Here is a 22,215-nt window from a genome sequence, read left to right as displayed (position 1 = left end):
TCATCGTGTTTTTAGTAAAGTTACTATGTAAACTAACGTAATTTATTACTTAGGTACATATTCTATAATGGTGCGCTCAAACTGTTTATCTACATTTAATTTAGATTATTATTTTAATTACTAAGAAATGTAGAATTTAAATCACATTCATTCATGTTTTCCTCAGATATTCGATGTCTATGATTTTCGATGATTTTAAGATTTTCTTATCAGAGTATTCAATTTTAATGTAGTTAAATTTTATAAGAGACAATTAAGAACATTCAAAAATAAAGTGTCACGTATTTTTTTTAAACGACGAATGACGAAAAACGACCGAATAGCGGACGAAGTCGCGGGCAACAGCTAGTTTCAAATAAATATTTAAAAAATAAATAAACAGAACATCGTATGATGAAACTTCACAACAAATTCGACGAAGTCAAACAAGCGTGACAGCGGTAAAAATGACACCACCAAGGTTTAACCGTAGACAATTTCAATGTTTTTCATAATTTTGTGAATGAATTGCTACGTTGCCGCTCCGCGCCTTTTGCATAGCGTGAGCATAGTTACATCGACGTTATTCCAAATTTATTTGTAAGAAATTATGACATCCTTATTCTTTATTTATTCTTATCATATCTATGCATTGCATAAGGTTTGAATAAGCAAGTTTTTATTTGTACGGCTGTATGTGTACACCCATAACAAGCAACCCGCCTAACTTTGCCACCAGCACGTGAGCTACCCATCGTAGATTATATTTTCATAGACAAAATGCTCACATGAGAAGCGGTATATGCCGGCTGCGCGAAGCTAGAGAAGAAAACATGAATTTTCAGGAAAAATTAAGCAAACAATTTTTGACATAATTTTGGTAAGTATTTTTTATTAAGTCCCTTCGCGCTTAGTATACATATAGTGGGACACCCTGTATATTTTTAGACTAGATCTTTTCGTTTTTATAAATAAACTATATTTCTGGATGCTGTTAAATGTTAATACATTTTATCAATATCAAATCAAAACTAAGTTTGTAAAATCTGCTCTTATGTAGTTTCTGTCCAAGTATGATATAGGGAAGGCCGCAAATAAAAAACCGCTGATGTGTCACCACATTTATTTGAAATTTTACTAAAAAAATTGAATAAAAAATATTGTATTTCATCAACATGTTACTTTAGAAATGAATAATATACAGTTGTAGAAAAGTTCGCTCGCTCCACGCGTTAGATTATTTGTATTATGATTGCGTGTGGAGCGGCGGTTGTCTGTTGACGCCGTCCTGTTGCTATTGTTGCTATTTGTTGCTATTGTTGCTATTGTTGTTGTGTTGTTCGGTTGTTGATTATGCATTGTTGTGGAACGGCGCTGTCAGTCTCACTCGCTGCGCTTAAATTAATCCTCCTCCTCACCGCTTTCAGACTCTGTAGAAAATAAATACAAAATTAATAATATTGTTGCAAATAAAATCAACATTACTCAAAATTTTAAAATGGTTAACAATATAACATTATTACAAAATAAATTCTCAGTAGTCTGCGTAAATTCCTACATTTCATGTAAATAAACTAATTATAAGGGATAATTCTTGCTTATCAATTATATACAATCTGCAAGTCTATTTGATCATACAAAAAAAATTACCTGGTGATGTAGTTGACCAAGGGATTTTTTTTTGAAAAAAAATATCGATTTTTTTTTATTCAAAGCGCTTCTAAAGACAATCTAGCTCAATAAATAAACATTTAGGGCCGATTTTTCAATGCTTGGATAAAACTTATTCCTCGAATAATGTACTATGCGTGCCAACTAAGAATAGGACCGCGCTTGCTGCCAACTTCACACGAAAACTGTGAAATTAGTACTGCCAGCAAAAAAATGTGAGAAAAAGAATTTTCATAAAAAAAATTTTTATTGTTCATGATTATATTTAATTATTGTATAATCGTTATATTCATTAAAAAATACTATTTATTGAATTTCACTGATGGATTATGGATAAATTAATTTATACAGGTATGGAAACAGTATTCATAAAAAGTTAACATTTTCATAGTTAATGCGGAGATAGCAGTGACAGCGACAGCAATGAAGATTCAGAATACGACGACGATGACGCTGTGTTAAGTGGTGTAGAGGAAATATTATCCGATTGATAAAAACTGAAATAATATACATGTTTTTTTATATACGTGCTTTTATTTTCAAATCCTACTCATTCATAATAAATTTGGCGTGAAATGTATTAGAAATACCAACAAAGCGTATATTAAATATTTAAACTGAATATAATTTCTTTATTGATTTTTTTGCACACCATACGCTTTGGTAATGAAGTTAGCGCGTATTACTGAACAATATGGCGTCTTGACAGTCCTATTCTTATTTGGCACGCATAGTATAAAACTACAATTTTAAAAACGTATTCTAATTGCCCGTATCTGACAGTTTACGTGACATTTAAATATTATCGTGTAATACTTTATTGGACGGATAAGTTTTATCCAAGCATTGAAAAATCAACCCTTAAATTCACAACTGTAGGTGCAAAATAAATCTTTCTTTCTATGTTTTTGCATGCACATAAATAAATAAATGCACATATAACCCAACATGCAGTTTGTGAGTCTGTCTGTACGTACCCTCCTCCGCACTCTGCAGCCACTCGACAAACTTCTTCATCTGCTCGAGGAACATCAGCTTGCCCTTCGACGAGTTGGGGTCTCTGTACCAACCGAGTATCACCTCCCAACATGCAGTTTGTGAGTCTGTCTGTACGTACCCTCCTCCGCACTCTGCAGCCACTCGACAAACTTCTTCATCTGCTCGAGGAACATCAGCTTGCCCTTCGACGAGTTGGGGTCTCTGTACCAGCGGAGGATCACTTCCTCCGAGAGCACGTTGCTCTTGTACAGCATCACCACAAGCTTGCTGAACGCTCGCATAAAGTTCATGTTCTCATAGCAGAACTCTTGCACCTGGAGACGATCATATATATTGGTTATTTATATGAAAAACTAGCTAACCGCCCGCGGGTTCGCCCGCTTTGTCTAAAACCTAATAAATTACATATATACTAAAACATTCCTCTTGAATCACTTTATCTATTAAAAAAAAACGCATCGAAATCGGTTGCGTAGTATTAAAGATTTAAGCAGACATAGGGACAGAGAAAGCGACTTTGTTTTATACTATGTAGTGATGCCAAATTGAATTACTAATAGCTTGTTTCATAACTTGTGGATATGTTCTGTTTAGCTAAAGGGTTGATTTTTCAATCTTTGACAAACTTATTTGTTGAATAAGGTATTAAACAACTGTTTCATCCATACTAATATTATAAATACGAAAGTAACTCTGTCTAACTCTATCTGTCTGTCTGTTACTCAATCACGCCTAACTACTGAACCAATTTGCATGAAATTTGGTATAGAGATATTTTGATACCCGAGAAAGGACATAGGCTACTTTTTACCCTGAGCCATAGGATAGGTTTTATTCCGGAAATCCCACGGGAACGGGAGCTATGCGGGTTTTTCTTTGACTGCGCGGGTGAAGCCGCGGGTGGAAAGCTAGTAAATATACCTATATGTCCGATTCATGTTTCATTACCAGACTTTTACCGTTTTACAGAAGTTATTTTTATATATTGTGTAGTACTGTATTGTACGGATAAATATTAACCAAGGCTTGAAAAATCGCTCCTAAGTTGGATAAAAATGTAAAATGGGTCAAATATCTTGATTCAACTACTATCATGTACAAACTACAAAGAAATATACAAACAAAAACCTTAATAAAATTCAATATGGTTTATGAAATTCATAATGTTAAAGGAATGTATAGATTTCATAACAAAAATGTAGCGTTTGCATGTCGATTCCAGCGATATACTGAATCAAGTGACAATCCACGCAATCATACTTTAGCACAGTTTCCACACCGACGCGACTTTGTTGTGTTCGTGACGGTTCTACTTGTGTGCAAATCTTACTTAACTATTGTAATACTTGAATTATAGATGGGTGAAGTTTCGCATATTAGTGTAGAAAATTTCTTTTGAAGAAATTGGCTGACAATTTTATAACCATCATTTTTGTCTCAACCAACTCGTTGTTAACCTAATTAGCAGTTTAATTAAGTCAGTCTTAATTAAATGGCACTGTTTCGGTTTAATAAGTTAAACAACGCTTTATATATACAAAAATAGAGATACAGATACTTTTTACTTATGGTGTTGTTGCGGACATCACGCTTCTACAAATGGACTGACCAAGTTAAAAGGAAAGCGATTGACGTGAAGAAATAAAGAAAAGAACTGACAAGGTTAAAGAAATAGGAATGTATTGTAGGCACCTTGTGTAACAGAGCAATCTCCGCCTTGGCAGAATGCGCAAACGCAGCCAATAGTGGTGTATATTGGCGCAGATGCTTCGCCGCTTGTTCCGCAAGTAACTCCTCCTTCTTGTTCCATTCGCCGCGCGACATAACGCACTGCCATATCTGAAAGTTTTGGAACGCTATATATTTTGTGTAGGAAATAGTTTTTTGGAGTATTTTGTGTGCTTAGAGTGACTATTGTTTGGTAAAAGCTTGTAGGACGTTGTTGAAAAATCAGGAAAATCATCAAGTTGTAATGACAAGTTACAATTTCTGGCATCAACAAAACTATTTTCTAAATTGAAAGTTAAGTTTTTTCATTTTTTAAGTGAAAACTTCTTTAGCGGCGTTGAGCACTTTTTCTGTAATGGGTATAAAATCTTAAACTCGCGTCAGGACACGTGACCTGATCGAAAAAGCGTAAGACGGATGGATATCAAACATGCTCAACGTTAATAATCAAGTTTTCACTTCTGCCGGCACTCCCGGAGTGCAACCCGTCTTTTTTTTACAACAAAGAAAACATTTTAGATGTTTTCTAGCGAACAAAGCAAAGAGAGCCTTACAAAACATGACTAACAATAACATCGTACAAGCGTTTACCACAATAGTTCACAAAATCAGACTGCCATATCGACACGGCGGCACAACCGCTGTGCTGCAGCTGTGTAGCGCCCGAAAGACTCAGTAGCCACCAGCCACAGACACTTGGTTGTGCCACTCTGACTCGTCATCAAGTTTCATCATTTGGTATCGTCGGTTTGGGTTGTGTGTGAAGCGGTAAAATGTTTGACTAGGTGTATGGATTGTATTATTTGCAAATTGTGTTTTAATTTTTTTCTTATTTTTTGCACTGTCTGGAAGTAACAGCAGTATAATTATGGTCATTTTAAGTTTGTTTCTTGTATGTTGATTGATATTTTTTCAAATACAACTAGACTACATACATACTTTGTGCAACTATTTTTTTTTAAACATGACAAGATACAACAAGAAAAATATAAATATAGGCATTTGACAGCATCCTACTTAATGACAAGTAGTGACAGTCTATGCCTGCCAGATAGAGCCTATTCATTTGTGCGAGTTAATATGCTGTGTATCTAGTGTCTATATATTATGTTGTATGTGTTGTGTATATGAACAGCAGTTCACTACATCTGTATCTAGTATACTCACAATAGCGACCACCTCGTGGTCAGGTATATCGTTCTTCAGTGCCATATCCCTCAACTCCGGTATGATATCCCGCACCGCCTTCTCATCAGCCAGTTCATCGTCCAGTACCCGAGTGAGTTCCCTCCGAGCTTCCTGCGAAGCTTGTGCCCGGTGCAATCGGACCACTTCACCGAGACCACGGGCACCGAACGCTGCAGCTAACGATTCTTCTGAACGACGGTTTAGTGGGAGGAACTCGAGTAGTCTGTTGAAAAAAAATTTAATTGTCTGTAAAGTCGGTTTACTGACGATAGTTGAACGTGACAACGTCCGATTGTGCTTCTTTGTCGTTCGTTCCGCGCTCTCGCTCGCACTTCAAGCCTTACATGGAACGCCTCAGAGCGAGGTAACGCCGCATGAGTCATGTTTTTTCGTGTGTGCAGGCGGCTCTATCGAATTATAAGACGTTGTCACGTCAATAATGGACAATATGCAACATGACTCTATTAGGTACTTTGGCCGCATAAATTGTTACATTAACAGCTAGTATGCAATGGTAGGAGTATAATATGTAAAGCACGCTCAATGTTCGACATTTATTTGCAGCAGACATAACTTTATAAATATTATGTACATGTATAGATAAAATGAGATTAGAATAGTTCATCAAGCAACTATAGCAAAAATCCGCAAACAAATCATTTATTCATTATGGAATACACAATAACTTTTATTCCTTCATTCTAATTCTAACCCATTTGGTAATAATTAATGAAATCAAATTTATCTGTAGCCACACTTATGACGCCATTGCAATAATACAATGAGCCAGTACATGTCGCATTCATCTACCCTGAAGTCTTTTACATGATTTTTACAATAAAATCATGCAAATTTAATAACCTCAGGATATTAATATTAAAACAAGATTAAAAGCTGTGGCTTTCATCAAGTCCAAATTCAAAGTAGCACAATTGTATGTTTTACCAAGTTATTATCTACATGCTTATTGGAAACAACAGGAAAAGTACACCTAAGTGACATATCACACTAGCGGATTGCGAGCGGTTTCAAAGCGGAGCGGGTGCGCAACGAATACGTTGCGGGCGCGCAACGAACACGCCGCGGTTGCGCAGCGAATTCGTTGCGGACGCGTCATTTTGTATACTCTCGCACAAAAGCCAGCCCTTCCGCCTTGCCTAACTTCCATTCAATATTTCCATCGTTTCTGTAGCACTCAATTTTTTAACCGTACTGTGGAAATGCACTTACTTAACAGTTAACTAAAGATGTAATAACAACTGGAGTTGTTAAAAAAAGGTGCTATAAAATTGAATTACTAGGACTTTTAGAATGTACCATACATTCCAAAAGTATGTAACGACTGACCAGTATAATCTCTCCCATAGCAACGTATGTTATAAAGAGATTTTGTGAACCTAATTATGAGCAAAGTGATAGTGAGTTGCTGGTTGCTTGATAAAATTTTCTATTCACTGCTATTTATCTAATAATAAGATAGCCCTGTTTTAGTTAAGGAGCTTTAACATTTATTTCACTAATGAACTTTCTTAATGAGCAATTAAGTTATCTGATTGCATTTCGACCAAGATTTAATAGATAAAACAATACCCTAAACATTAACATGTTATGAAACTCGTAAAAAATAATGATCTCATAATTATTATACTATCACAAGTTATAAGTAACAACCAGCACGGATTCCATTTTGTTAATGAGTGTACATGACTGCGACGTAAACGTTGCGCATCTGCCACGCGTCCGCAACGAATTCGCTGCGCAACCGCAACGTATTCGTTGCGCACCCGCTCCGCTTTGAAACCGCTCGCAATCCGCTAGTGTGATATGTCACTAACAGCATGAAACTATTCGTAAAACCTATTCACACCAAATACACAAAAATTCAACCATTTCCAAGAAGTTTAGTAACAAACACATCAGAGTTTTATTTAATGAAACCAAAACAATAAATATTTCAGGACAATTTTCACACACGGCACGATCTGATCCCATAATAATATTTCGCTTGTGTTATGGAAACCAGATGGCTGGTAAACATACATAATATATAATTTTTAAATAAATACTCATATAGATAATTAAATTTAATGCCCCGTTTTCTAAATTCCTTAGTTGCTTCTATGTAAATTGTCTTGTATTTTTACTTTTTAGTAATTAATGTTTGATGGTTATTGAACTGTGAATACATTTCAGCTGTTTCTATAAATATTTTTTACATCACTACATAGTATAAAATAAAGTCGCTTTTTCGGTCCCAATGTCCCTATTTCCCTATGTCCCGTTGTACGCTTAAATCTTTAAAACTACGTAATGTATTTAGATGCGGAAAGCTAGTTATTATTATTAAAACAAGATTAGAAGCTGTGGCTTTCATCAACTCCAATTTCCAAATAGCATAATTATATCTTTTTTCTTGTATTTTTTAGTAAATGTTTTAATGGTTATTGAACTGTGAATACATTTCAGCTGATTCTATATATTATTTTTACATTTTCATATAAAACAACAACGCACCTGCCCTCCAATTGGCCCTTCTTCAGCGATGTGACCAGCGAGGCCACCCCTCGCTCAGCCTTCATGGTCACAAACACTTCGAGCACAAACTCAAGTGCTACATTCTCTTTGAGCAGGTGCTCGTTCACAAGAACAAGCAGAACCGATGGTGGGACACAGCCGTTACCTGAGGAACGGGTTGGTTAAAATATTGTTTGTTTGGAAAATTTATATGGTATTGCCAAGTGACAATGTGTTAACTAAAGTGTTTTACTTGTTAGGGCACTTTTTTATATTTTGAAGTGAAAACTTCTTTAGCGGCGTTGAGCACTTTTTCTGGGTATAAAATCTTAAACTCGCGTCAGGACACGTGACCTGACCGAAAAAGCGTAAGACGGATAAGACGTTAATAATCAAGTTTTCACTTCTGCCAGCACTCCCGGAGTGCAACCCGTCTTTTTTTATTGTAAAGTTTGGTCTCAACCCAAAAAGGCCTTGTTTGGACAATTCAATAAATTAAACTACATACATATATTTATTTGTCATAACGAGATAATGTAAATTGTAATTAATCCAGTGTATATTGACTATTAACTTTGCTAATTATATCTTCACTTCTACGCAAAATTAAAAATATTTGGAAAATCCAAAAGTGCACGCCTCATAATTTTTTTTTAATAAATATTTATTAATTATTATTTTTGATTATTTAATAACAATTAAACCACATCGAATCAGACCCTGAAAAATGAAAGGGTTCTATTCCTGAACAAACTCAAGCGTAAGAGAAAAAAAAAGACTCGATTAGTAAAGTATTTCGGTCGCTATCTGTTGTATACTTAGTTGTATATGTGTGCGTGGCTGCGTCCGCGCCGGTGTTCAAGTAAAGAATTAAAGCAGTGCGAATCGAGCCGTTAAGTGTTTCACTTGTTCCCTACTACGTATCTAACAGTGGCGACGATATACCCACGCGACGTTACGAATTAATGAGAATAGCAGCGTAAAATGTCGAGTACGAACGTGCAATACGGAATTCTAAATAGTTTTGACCACAACACACAAACGTGGAAAACTTATAAAGGTCGTATTAAGCAATATTTCATTGCAAATGAGATCTCCGACCGTTCTGATACGGGGGGCAAGAAGAGGAAGGCGATATTGCTCAGCGCACTCACTGAAGAAACCTACAAATTAGCAACAGAAGTGGTCTTACCGAAGGATATCGACGATGTGCCATACGATGAGTTATTGGCTTTGTTGGACACGCATTTCACGCCCAAAAGTGTTGGGTTCGGTGACCGTCATAACTTTTATTCGGCCGTGCAAATGACGGGTGAATCTTATTCGCAATGGGCCGCTAGATTACGTGGCTTGACAGCAAGGTGTGGCTTTCTCAACGTGGAAGAGGCGCTGCGTGACAAGTTTATTATGGGCATGCAACCGGGACGCGAAAAGGAGGAGTTGTACACGAAGGATCCGTCTGACCTTACTCTGGCCAAGGTCGTGGAGCTGGCGGAGAACCTGAGCCGCGCGCGCTCCGCAGTGGCGGCGGCGCGCGAGGCACCCTCGGCGGCTACCGTAGTCGATGAGTTTTACAAAATTTCGAGTGAAAAAAAGAAAGTGAAGTGCAGTGTGTGTGGGTTTACAAATCATAAATCGTCGGACTGTAGGTTTGCTAATTATATATGTAGGAAATGCCATGTGAAGGGTCATTTACGTAAAATGTGCACCAAAGTCAATTATGTAATGTCGGATGGTGGTGATAAGGGTGAGGATAACGTGGATGATGACGGTAAGCTTTTTTATATACGCTCGTTCAGGGGGCGACCTATGGTAGAAACTGTATTAATTAGGAATGTTCCATTTAAATTTCAAATAGACAGCGGGTCTACTGTATCTGTGATATCGGAACACTTTTATAAAATCAATTTTAAAGACGTGCCCTTATCTAGTACGAACAAGCAGCTAATAACCTATAATGGTATGAAAATTATTTGTTTAGGTACGTTTAGTTTACCATTATGCTATGCAAATCAAAAGCACGTTATAACTTTATATGTCGTGCGCGATGGGGGACCTCCGCTGTTGGGTAGGGATTTTATTTCAAATTTTAAATTGCAATTAGTCCCTGTAAATTATTGCGAAGATTCCGAATTACTAGTAAAAAAATTACAACAACAGTATGCTGAACTATTTTCAGATAAACTTGGTACATTTAATAAATATAAGGTTAAGTTAGTATTAAAAAATAATGTAAAACCAATTTTTTGTAAGGCGCGCCCGGTGGCGTTTGCATTGCGTGAAAAAGTAAACAGAGAAATTGATAGATTGTTGGAATTAGGTATTTTAGAGTCTGTTGAATATTCCGATTACGCTTCACCGTTTTACACGCCTTACACGCATTACGTTTTACACGCCTAGTATTTGGATTAGCTAGCGCGCCGTCTATTTTTCAGCGCGCAATGGAAGTGGTGCTGTCGGGAATCGATGGAGTATTGTGTCTATTGGATGACATACTTATAACGGGAAAGGACAAGGAGGAACATATGGTAAGGTTGAACGCCGTCCTAAAACGTCTACAGGACGCCGGCCTATCCTTGCAGAAAAACCCTCCACCCTTATGTTTCTGCTTCATGGAACTCATCTTCCATATCACCAACATCCCTCACTTCCATCTGCCCCTCCTGAGCCCTCTCATCACCACCGTCCAACGTATCTGGTGGAGGATCGCATGGCACGTAGAATTCTGCTCTGCGTCCTCTCACGTGATGCGGCGCCTGGCTGGTAGGCGACACACACGATCGCGACGATGACGACGGTGACGGAAGTGTGGGTGGAGGTTCAAGCAGGTCAGCGCTTGGACTGTCCCTGATATCCCATTGATTGTTACTTAGACCCTTATACCGTAACAACTGATTAACATGTCTCTTTATTGTTTCTAAACTGTCGATATCTCTTATAATATACGTAACCTTTCCTAACCGTCTTTGAACAATACCTTTCTTCCATGAATATTTGGATTTATTTTCAAATTTTTTGTATAACACAATATCGTTCTTTTTAAAATCAATTATATGTTTATCGTTTCGTTCCTTAGACTGCATACACTGACGATTATCATTATTAAGGTTAGACAGAGATAGTGACAAGGGTAACGATGACTTTGGATGAATTAAATCTAAACGAGATCTTAACTTACGTCCAAATACTTTCTGAGCTGGGGATAACCCTGTAGAAGTATGAACAGAGTTGCGGTAATCCATGAGATACTTAAGCAAATTTAACGACGTATCTCTAATGTTATTTCCCGACAATAAACAAGATTTTAATCCCTTTTTAACTATTTTAACAAAACTTTCCGCCTGGCCATTACTCGGCGGATGATACACAGGTGACGTCACATGAGAAATTCCGTTTAACTTGCAAAACGATTGGAATTCTTTAGAACAAAAAGCTGTGCCGTTATCGCTAACTATCGAACATGGAACTCCGAACCTAGATGAAAACTCACAAATATTTTTTATAACGGCGGCTGAAGATGTAGCAGTTTTCATGTTATAAACTTCAAGCCACTTTGTGTGTGCGTCAACGACTACCAAATAAACACATCCTTTAATAGGACCTAAAAAATCTATGTGTATTCTTTCAAACGGATGCGACGGGTACTCCCAAGCGACGACCGGAGCGCGGGGGGGTGAGGGACGTAATTGTATACACACTTCGCATGAACCTATCATTGACTCAATAGCTCGGTCAATACCGGGAAACCAAAATCTAGAACGGGCCTCAGCTTTGGTTTTAACTATTCCCAAATGAGAAATATGTAATTCATTTAAAATTGTCGAATGCAAGCTTACTGGTAAAACAACTTTATGACCCCTCATAACGCAACCGTTTTCGTATGACAGCTGATTCCTACATAAATAAAATGGTTTTAACTGTACATCGGCTACTTTCGGAGGCCATCCATTTAAAATATAAAAAATCACTCGCTCTAAAACCTCATCACTTTTAGTTTCCGATCGCAACTTGTTTAAGGTAACCGGCATACTTCCCTCGACAACAAAACAAACATATGTTGCCCGATCGTACGCCACCTCGCAATCACAACACCTACACTGTTCGGTACACGCGCACTCGTGCGCTTCGCGTTGCACGCTCGCCCGTGAGAGATAATCCGCGCTGTTATCAGCACTCCGAATGTATTCTATTTTATAATTATAACTACTTAGGAATAATGCGTACCGTTGCAGTCTATTCGCCGATAATTCAGGTATACCTTTATGCGGGCCAAAAATTGTAATTAAGGGTTTATGGTCTGTACGTAAAATAAATGGTACTGTTCTACCGTATAGATATTGATGGAAACGACGAACTCCGTAAACAATAGCGGTTGCTTCCTTTTGTATCTGAGCGTAGTGCTTCTCCGCGGAATTTAAAGTACGTGACACGAAAGAAATAGGCCTTTCGATTCCCGACGATTCTAGCTGAGAAAGAATCGCGCCGAGCCCAGTGGGCGACGCGTCTACAGTCAAAATTAATTGTGCGGTCGGGTCGAAATGTGCTAAAACTTGCTCAGATGTCATTAAACTTTTAATCTTGTTAAAGGCTTCGTCCTGGACTTCTCCCCATTCCCATTTACAATTTTTTTTTAACAAATCGTACAGCGGAGTTAACACGGTTGATGCATTCGGAACAAAATTCCTATAATAATTTATTAACCCTAAAAACGACTGCAATTCATTTACATTTTTTGGAATCGGAGCTTCTAACATTGCCCTGACTTTCTCTGGCTCTTTCCTTAATCCGTCCTTAGAAATTATGTAACCTAAATAGCGCACTTCGTTTTGAAAAAAATTACATTTTTCTTTCTGCAAGGATAGGCCGGCGTCCTGTAGACGTTTTAGGACGGCGTTCAACCTTACCATATGTTCCTCCTTGTCCTTTCCCGTTATAAGTATGTCATCCAATAGACACAATACTCCATCGATTCCCGACAGCACCACTTCCATTGCGCGCTGAAAAATAGACGGCGCGCTAGCTAATCCAAATACTAGGCGTGTAAAACGAAACATAAGGGTGGAGGGTTTTTCTGTTAATTTTGTATCTTGTTACTAATTTATTATTATAATAGGGGGAGGAATGTTGTATACTTAGTTGTATATGTGTGCGTGGCTGCGTCCGCGCCGGTGTTCAAGTAAAGAATTAAAGCAGTGCGAATCGAGCCGTTAAGTGTTTCACTTGTTCCCTACTACGTATCTAACACTATCGTGTTAACAAGAAAAAGGATCCGCACATACAGACACACGGACGTCCAAGACAGAACTTTTTTAAACTGTTTTTTAACTAGTTTAAATAACAAAAATGACATCAAAAATATCATGAACGTTAAAAATAGTGTTTTTTCTTAATATGTGTGTGTATGTATTATCTTACAAGTGCAATGTATGATACATAAAGACATTTTAAGTTTGAAAAATCAGATGTTTTGCGCGAAGTGACAGTAGTACCCACCTCAACGCTTCGCTTATGAGGCGTGCAATATTATAGATGCTATAGCCTATAATATTATCCTTTTTAATATAAATCGATAATAATTTATAAAAAAAGACGGGTTGCACTCCGGGAGTGCCGGCAGAAGTGAAAACTTGATTATTAACGTTGAGCATGTTTGATATTTTGGAATGGTATACGTCTTACGCTTTTTCGATCAGGTCACGTGTCCTGACGCGAGTTTAAGATTTTATACCCATTACAGAAAAAGTGCTCAACGCCGCTAAAGAAGTTTTCACTTCAAAATATAAAAAACATACTAGGAGGGCCCTACTACTCCAAATTTTGTAAAATTTAGAAACGAAATAAACTAATTTTTTTTTTATAAAAAAATGTACCACCGCCAGTGTAACGAGCCCCGCAAAGGCGAGGTCCGAGAATAATCGGCGCACTTCAATATTGCACACTTCGACACCGACTCGACTAGAGACAGTCGAGCCGGCTCTAATCGTGTGCCACTAAGTATAATATGTATTTGGGCCGATTTTTCAATCCTTGGTTAAAATTTATCCGTCCAATAAAGTATTACACGAACATTTTAAAATGTCACCTGTAAACTGTCATATACGGACAATGAGAACACATTTTTGAAATGGTAGTTTAATATGTTAATCGATGAATAAGTTTTAACCAAGGATTGAAAAATCAGCCTTAACATTTTTTAATTGTAAACAACAAAATCAAAGTGTATTTTTTTCTCAAATATGTATAATATGAAATTATAAGTACTCAAATATAAGATAAACTTTGAGATAAAGGCTTATTCAATGAAACAGTCTATTTGCATTAGAATTTTTTTTAAGTCCGTAAAAACATGGATTTATTGAAAAACTTAGTGTTGAGTTACATAAAATATATTGTCAAAATAATCATTTTTTTTTAATTTTATTAAATCATACATGATACTTACAGAGCCAAAGGGCCGTCATCCTAGCAAGCTTGATGCGCTGCTCTGCATCAAAGCCCTTTATGTAAACGAGCACCTGCAAAATAAATGAATGTATAATTTATTTTTATATAATAGAAAAAAAAATTAATTGTGTTAAAATTGAGTAAAATAAAAAAAAATCATGCAATTACCATAATAATTTACCTTTTTCATTTCCTCTTCAAACATTTTCTCCAGATATTTATAACGTCGCATCAATTTCACGAATACCTGCACAAAAATGTATAGTTATTTTAAATTGTGTATAAATTACACGGAAATTAATATATTGCTTCATATAATGAAAACTAAACTTAAGAATGTGTATCTGTTTGAATTTAAAATGGCTTGCAATCGAAATTCAATCTATAAAAATTAAAAATATACAATATATTATGTTCATTCGTACTAGAATAAAAAATTACAATCTAAAAAAACACACACATACATTATAGTAATAAACAAAAACACTACATTTTGTTAAACCATAAAAAATATTCTAGAAAATTCTATAATGTTCCAGAATTTTGAAAAAATAACATTCTATAAAGTTCTAGAAAATTCTAGAATGTTCCAGAACATACCTGTTCAAAGTTGCGCATCGTTTCCATATCCTCGCTCGCGCTGAAGATACAAGTGTTGGTCTTCGGTGTCTCCCCGTCCATCGACACCGAGCCGCCGGGGACTGGCGGACAAACATACACATTTTATATATATTTCCTATATAGACAGGTTATTTTTGAAGGTTGTGAAGTGTTGATCAGCAGTAAAACGAACGAGTGAGGAGTTCTCATCAGATGTCAGGACTCTAGCCAGTTTTTTCATCATGTCAGATGTACCGTTTGTACAAACTTTATTAAAGAAAAGTAAAATTTTAATTTGTACCATTTTAAGCGATTTCCAAAGTGGTAATACTTTGGATCAAAGTATAGACTTGTATACATATATGTATTTTTAATAATAACTCAACTGTGAAAAAAAGCTAAATACACCATAACATGTGCATTAAATATTACCTATCAATTTTTTTTTATAATTTCAAAGAATACTCACGCAACAGCCCCCCGGCGATAAGCACGTCGAAAATGACCTCGCCATATCGGCGATAGTCAAGCTTGGAGCCGGCCGCGTCTAGGAATTTATAGGCCGCGTCCAGGTCTCCGCCCGCGCGCTCAAGCCCTTGGACGAGAGCGTCGCGGAACCCGTTCGGGTCGTACTTCTCTTTCTCATCTGGCGGGAAAATTATTTTTTAAATTTTTAGTCTGTGGTGTCTATTGTCTATGGTCATTTAAATTATCAGGGTTGGTTTTCTTATCTATGGACTATGTTCATATTTTAAAAAATCAAATGTTAAATGTTTGAATATTGCATTGTTTCGTTTTGAAGGGTTATTTTCATAGAAATCTAAATAACAAGACACATAGAAGTGCTATAATGTCATAATTCGTATGAAAACCGCTGTCGCCAAAATCAACACATTCAAACCGAAAGCTAAACAGTACACACAAGTAAACTATGCCTTTTATTGGACAGCTTGATTTTAGTGAAAACTAACTTAACTATTAAATTAAGCTTTTGAATATGTATCCTAACGCACGAATTTACGGTTTATTTTAGAATAACATCCCTAAGTATATGAGACTTTTTGCTCCAATACGAACAAACGTGATAATAAGAATGGTCGACTGTGTCATTCATTGTTATTTCGATTACTATGGTGACACTCGTAATACTTGTAAATATTCTATAATTTTAAGGAAAAACGGCATTATTTCTAAAAAAAAATATTTTCCGATGAAATATTATTCCTTTATAAGTATAATTACAACTTGTGGAAGAATTTCCGCAATGGGAATTGCTGAAACACACCATGTATACACTCATACTTCTCCAGAGCAACTGAACAGTGACGAATGCACTGGTGATGTGCAAATCACCTGAGTGGCGACAAGGTCACGCACGCTTACGACTTCTAGTGTCTTGTTATTTAGATTTCTATGGTTATTTTTCATGTTGTTTTCAGTCATTTAGAAACGTGACTCAGTTATTTTGGATGTTTTGTTTGCTTTGAGGAAATTCTACAATAAAAGAGTGATTACATGGTATAATTGCTATAATTGTGTGGGATGCGATTCATGAAAATAATGAAGTCATTTCCAAGAGAAAAACAATATTTACAGCAATATAATGAAATATTATAATACTTAATTGTTATGAATTTGTATAAGATAAAAAAAGCTTCATTTCCTGACTAGGTACCTACTTATTGTGTTTCAGTCACATTTTATTTGAATCTCTCTATTCTCTATCAGTCTATCTCATAGAATTCAAAACCTACAATACCTATTATTCTCAGCTATGACATAGATTATAAATAAACATGTTTATGCATTCCTATTACACATTCCGGTTATTGAAAATAATAATCTATTAATACCTGGTTATTAACATCACATTAAAGCTTTTATTCATTTCACAAATCTCAAAACAAATTGAGTTTCAACATTATTGCGCGGCATGCACGAACAAGGAAAATAATAAAATTTCAACAAACACCGAGCCATAAAAAGCTAATGGCTCAGCATATTTATTAAATACGAGAATACACAATTGAAAACAGCCATTAATTTATAAGCAAAGTGACGATATTCGTTCGAGCCGGCATGCGCGAGGCCATCGTGATTCATAACTTAGCGGCTTGTCTTGACAGTAAATTATATAAAGGAAAATTACTTGCTGCCCTTATACATCTATTTATAGACAAGTTAGAGAGCCAATTAGCATGAAATATATCGTTTATAGACTTTTATGCTAAGCAATAAATACGTAAAAGCTAGACAAAGATTTTATTACTTCTATAGCCAAGTGAACTTTTTTTGATACAAGTTGTCTATGAGTAGAAGAATATTAGCGATTAAAATGTAAAAAAAAAAACTTTGATATCTGATCTATTCAGGGGAAGTCAGGGCGCACAGATTGTTTGTTATACATATATACTTAATTCAGTATAATTACAGAACAATTAAAGTAGTTAAAGAATCAAGTATAGTAAATACCTTTAATTGGTCTTGATAAGGGATATTATAAACATTTATAAATATATTTTGTGTTCATGTAAACATTTTCATGAGATGAAATGGCATTATATTGTTCTAATATGTATGGTTCTTTTTTGACATAAAAAAATCAGCAGTTTTAAAAAATCTGTTTTATTATTAATTATTTGTTCATTATTTAGGGACAATTCTTAAGTTTTCAAAAAATTTTTTTGAAAATAAAATTTTCTTTTCAATATACTTAATAGTGAAATATACTTCACTGACGATTTTATAGCAAACTAGCTTTCCGCCCGCAGCTTCGCCCGCGCAGTCAAAGAAAAATCAGCATAGTTCCCGTTCCCGTGGTATTCCGGGATAAAACCTATCCTATTTCCCGGGGTAAAAAGTAGCCTATGTCCTTTCTCGGGTATCAAAATATCTCTATACCAAATTTCATGCAAATTGGTTCAGTAGTTAAGGCGTGATTGAGTAACAGACAGACAGACAGAGTTACTTTCACATTTATAATATTAGTATGGATAATACTTTTCTCTACCAAGCATTTAGTGCAGGAAGAGATGTTATATAACACATTTTGTGCAAATAACAAGTATGGGGCTCTAAATCTGATAATGATCAGTATATAGGGAAGTCACAGAAGGCCATTTTCATGGTCACAAGAGAGTTGTGTCTCAAATCTCAAAGCATAATAAATGTGACAACATTTTAAAACTATTCACTATCAAGATAATGTACTGTTTTAACTTGTTATTTGTTAATCAATTATTGAGATATATTTTGTCTGTTTTAATACTATTGATTTTTATTTTTTAACAAAAAAATAATAATTTTTATGACCAATAAACATAAACTCATGCATGTATAGTTTAAATTTTTAAATTATTATGTTAAGTCTGTAAAAAGAATTAAGTTTTATATTTTGATAAAAACTAAAACTAGTTAATTTTACTTTGGATATTACCTACTGAAAACATGTAAAATTTATATCAACTGTGTTCATAATCATAAATTAAAATACAACCTTAACATATTTACCAACATGATGTTAACCTTATTTTTTAGATAAGTTAATAAAATTGTGAGAACATTTATTAATTAATATAGAATAAGCAATTAATAATTATTTTTAAAATGTAAAATGAGAAACATATTTCATGTAATTATAAAATCATGAAAGCAAGATAGTGTGTGGGTTGGCTTTAGTTAACTGCCGCACGAATTTGTTGGAAATATTTATATTTTTAGTTAGCTAGGTAATGTAAGATTGTAATTCCAAAATATTATCGTTAGGAAACTTGTAGTTTTTTAGTTATAAATTTTTAAAGTTAATAATTTTTTAAATTCAAATTCAAATTATATTTGTGCGAAAAAAGTGCATTTATCCGTTTTGTTGTGCAAAAAAAGCGGACCAAGACGTTCCATTTCACTGTACTGTGACTTTACGCTGCGGCCGGCGAGTGCCAAAAGCGACTTTAGGGCGATTCCTACTCGAACAAAAAAAATCTACATAGGTAGGTTAAAAAACTATTAAACTTTTATTTTTAATATCCAAATAGGTAGCGAGGAGCGAAGCGACGAGCGTGTTAGGTTAACTCTTGAACTGCCGCACGAGCCGAGCGAGCGAAGCGAGCGTGCCGCGGCAGCGGCCGGCGAGTGCCAGAAGCGACTTTAGGGCGATTCCCACTCAAACAAAAAAGACGTGTGGCACTCGGGGACTGCCGCGGCAAAGCTATTGCATAGCATGCCTTCAAGCCACACCTCCGTGCCCGTCGGAGTGGGGAGTGTGAGGTTTTTCATTACGCAATTTCTGGATTCGGTCCCCGCGCTCAAGGCCCGCGATAGAAGCTATGCAATAGCTTAAAAAAAATTACGTAGGTTAAAAAACTATTAAACTTTTACTTTTAGTATTCAAATAGGTAGCGAGGAGCGAAGCGACGAGCGTATTAGGTTAACATTTGAACTGCCGCACGAGCCGAGCGAGCGAAGCGAGCGTGCCGCGGCAGCGGCCGGCGAGTGCCAGAAGCGACTTTAGGGCGATTTCCACTCAAATAAAAAAAACTACGTAGGTTTTCACAACTTGTTTGTATTTTATTTATGTATCGTAAAATTTTTGTTACACCAATTCCATACATTTTGAGGTTAGAATAGGAAAATTGATTTTTCTCCAAAACTATTGGTTTCCTAACTTTCCCCTTTTGGTGGGAGGGTCCCCCCCTCCTCCCCCCCATACCCCCCCCACAAAAAACCTATAATACGTGCGGCAGTTCTCTAAAGAAACCCCTAGTCTTTGTTCAAAAGCGTTCAACCTCCATGTGGCTAATCAAACAATGTGTCAACAAAAAATTGAGGTTAACTCGAGTCGCTGTACAGTTATATGTTTTATGTTTGAAATACAGTTATGTACCTACTACTTACCAAGTATGAAAATTAAGAGACCATCTGAATAATACTTAAAACTTCATGTACCTATACAAAATATGTACCTATATAAATGATTCTCTTTTAAATAAAAACCTTTTAATCAATGAAGGATTTGGAAGCGTCTAATTTTGTTTGAAATTCTTAAATATTTAAAGGTTTGTGAATAAAATATTTGGTGTAATCAATTGGTTAAAATGTTTTGTATGGAAGGATTATAAAATTAGCAATGCGTGCTCTCAGCAATAATGTTATAACAGAAATAAGATAGATTTATGAAAACCAATCATGATAGTTATTCAAAAACTAAAATAAACATTTTGGTTTTTGATAAGTATGCAATTATCTAGGCGATATAGGTTTAATTATTTCATTGATTTAGTCAATTTTTAAATAATATAGTTGGAGAAAATATCAGTTACCGAGTTTCCAGGATATAAGTTAAAGTTTTCAATAAAATTAATATGGTATTTGTCAACATTTATCTAAACAAAAAACTTTATGGAAACTTGCTATTGGAAAGCAGAGATTATAATGTTGTTTTTTCAGGAACAATATACCAATATCATTTTTGACTTGATGCAATGTACCTTGAATTAAGATTTGAAATGTGTATATTAATTACTGATTGAAGTAGGCATAATCCAAAAATATAGATTTAAAATTTTCAATGTTTATGTAATTAAGAATGTTCTATAGACAAGTAATTTGTTATTCTTTGTTGATATCAAATAATTAGCACTCTCTACTTTCACAAGAGAGTATTAAACAAGCACATGACCTACTAAGTTTGTTAACATTTTATTGGCATTTTGCAAGGTGAAGGCCAAAATATGAAACAATGTTTGATACGTACATCAATAACTAACCTAATGATAGGTATAGGTACTTAAAATATATGATGAAGATGCATCTAAACCAAGCGCGTAATTCTATGGCTTATGAAATAAAAATCAATATTATAGAATATCAATGATCACTCACCTCTTTTTCTGGTCTTGATCCGTTGACCCGATAATACTGGTTTTTCTACCTTCTGACTCATACAATATATTGCTGAAACAAATACACGTGGCAATAAGTACAGGGCAAAATGCGGACCCACTCATGAAAGCGACAGGTCATCGCCCCGCACTTCACATGCTTACATGTCTTTTTATCTAACTACACTTTTATTAATTAAAGATTCACATGATTCGAGGCGACGCCTACTTACCACAAGAAGGGTAAGGCACCGCCAAGTACCAAGAGGGGGCTTTGGTGGAATAACCGAAATACAACCTTCACGTATGACTCAGCAAGGATAATTCATTATTCAATATATATCAGCAAAATACTAATAAATAAGCTTTGATACTAGTTAAATACAATTGATCTACTAGACTATACACTGATACTTACGTAGTGACAGGTTATGTAGGAGCCTTTTACTCCTTTTGCGAGTTCTCTCGGACTGCGCCTGTTCAGAAAAGAAAGAAACGCTGCGACGATCTCTGTTCGTTCGAGAACTAGAGACAACGTGTATGGAGTCGCCGGATATCCGGTTGAAAAGCACCCAAATATCGATTTAAATTAATTGTAAAATACTATATTTTCAAGGAAAACGCAATTTTTACGGAGAAATAAAATTTTAAAATGAAATAATGCAATATATAAGGAAAATTTCAAGAATATCTTTGTGTAATAGGTAGAAAACAAAAAATATGTTACTTAATGAAAAATGCGTATACAATAATAATATGAAAAAATTTATCGTAAAAATTTAGTTTTTATATTTTAAAAAGACAACACAACAATTTATTGAATTTTGTAACACTTAAATAAAAATCACAATTTGAAAGGAGAACATATGACTAAAATATTTTATTAAAATAACAACCATAGACAATGCTTTTTTTCTTTTCAGGACACTGAAGTTTCCGTTAGGACGAGTGTACATTAAAAAATTAAACATACTATTTAAATCACAGATTTAAATATTGATTTAGTTTTTTGTTTCGTATCATTTTTTTATATAAAAAAGCAGGCAAACACACCTAGTGGGTCGCCCGGTGGCGAGCTATCACAACCACCCATGAGCCTTAACAATAAACACCATACTGTGTCAATATCTAATCTTTCTGAAGGAATTTCCAGCTTTTGGAAGATGTCCTTTTTTAAATTGGTACAAATTTACTTGTCCTCAAACAGCGAAAGCGA

General features: G+C 35.3%; 1 protein-coding gene across 1 annotated transcript; it reads right to left on the bottom strand.

The window, feature by feature from the left end:
* Positions 1–1,085: 1,085 nt before the first annotated feature.
* kra (basic leucine zipper and W2 domain-containing protein kra) lies at positions 1,086–21,574 on the bottom strand. The gene is made up of 11 exons (XM_089707862.1): positions 21,418–21,574; positions 21,001–21,072; positions 15,593–15,769; positions 15,124–15,224; positions 14,705–14,770; positions 14,522–14,594; positions 8,080–8,245; positions 5,545–5,788; positions 4,342–4,488; positions 2,628–2,963; positions 1,086–1,409 (listed from the first exon to the last, which is right to left on the bottom strand). Exons 2-10 carry the CDS (start codon positions 21,059–21,061, stop codon positions 2,727–2,729), a joined length of 1,272 nt encoding a protein of 423 aa, XP_089563988.1. The 5' UTR covers positions 21,062–21,072; positions 21,418–21,574; the 3' UTR covers positions 1,086–1,409; positions 2,628–2,726.
* Positions 21,575–22,215: the final 641 nt, after the last annotated feature.

This window comes from Colias philodice, chromosome 20 (genome assembly GCF_061535455.1).
Source record: "Colias philodice isolate Cphi_HAF_F1 chromosome 20, ilColPhil1 Martin Lab GWU primary, whole genome shotgun sequence".
Lineage (NCBI taxonomy): Eukaryota > Metazoa > Arthropoda > Insecta > Lepidoptera > Pieridae > Colias > Colias philodice.
The sequence above is the reverse complement of the archived record's forward strand: the minus strand, read 5'-3'. Positions and strand labels throughout refer to the sequence as shown.

Excerpts from the sequence above, each read along its gene's own strand:
- kra (XM_089707862.1), bottom strand. The coding sequence starts at position 21,061 with ATGAGTCAGAAGGTAGAAAAACCAGTATTATCGGGTCAACGGATCAAG. Across the intron at positions 14,595-14,704 it reads TTGAAGAGGAAATGAAAAAG|GTGCTCGTTTACATAAAGGG; the intron begins GTAAATTATTAT and ends TTTATTTTGCAG. Across the intron at positions 2,964-4,341 it reads AGATTGCTCTGTTACACAAG|GTGCAAGAGTTCTGCTATGA; the intron begins GTGCCTACAATA and ends GATCGTCTCCAG.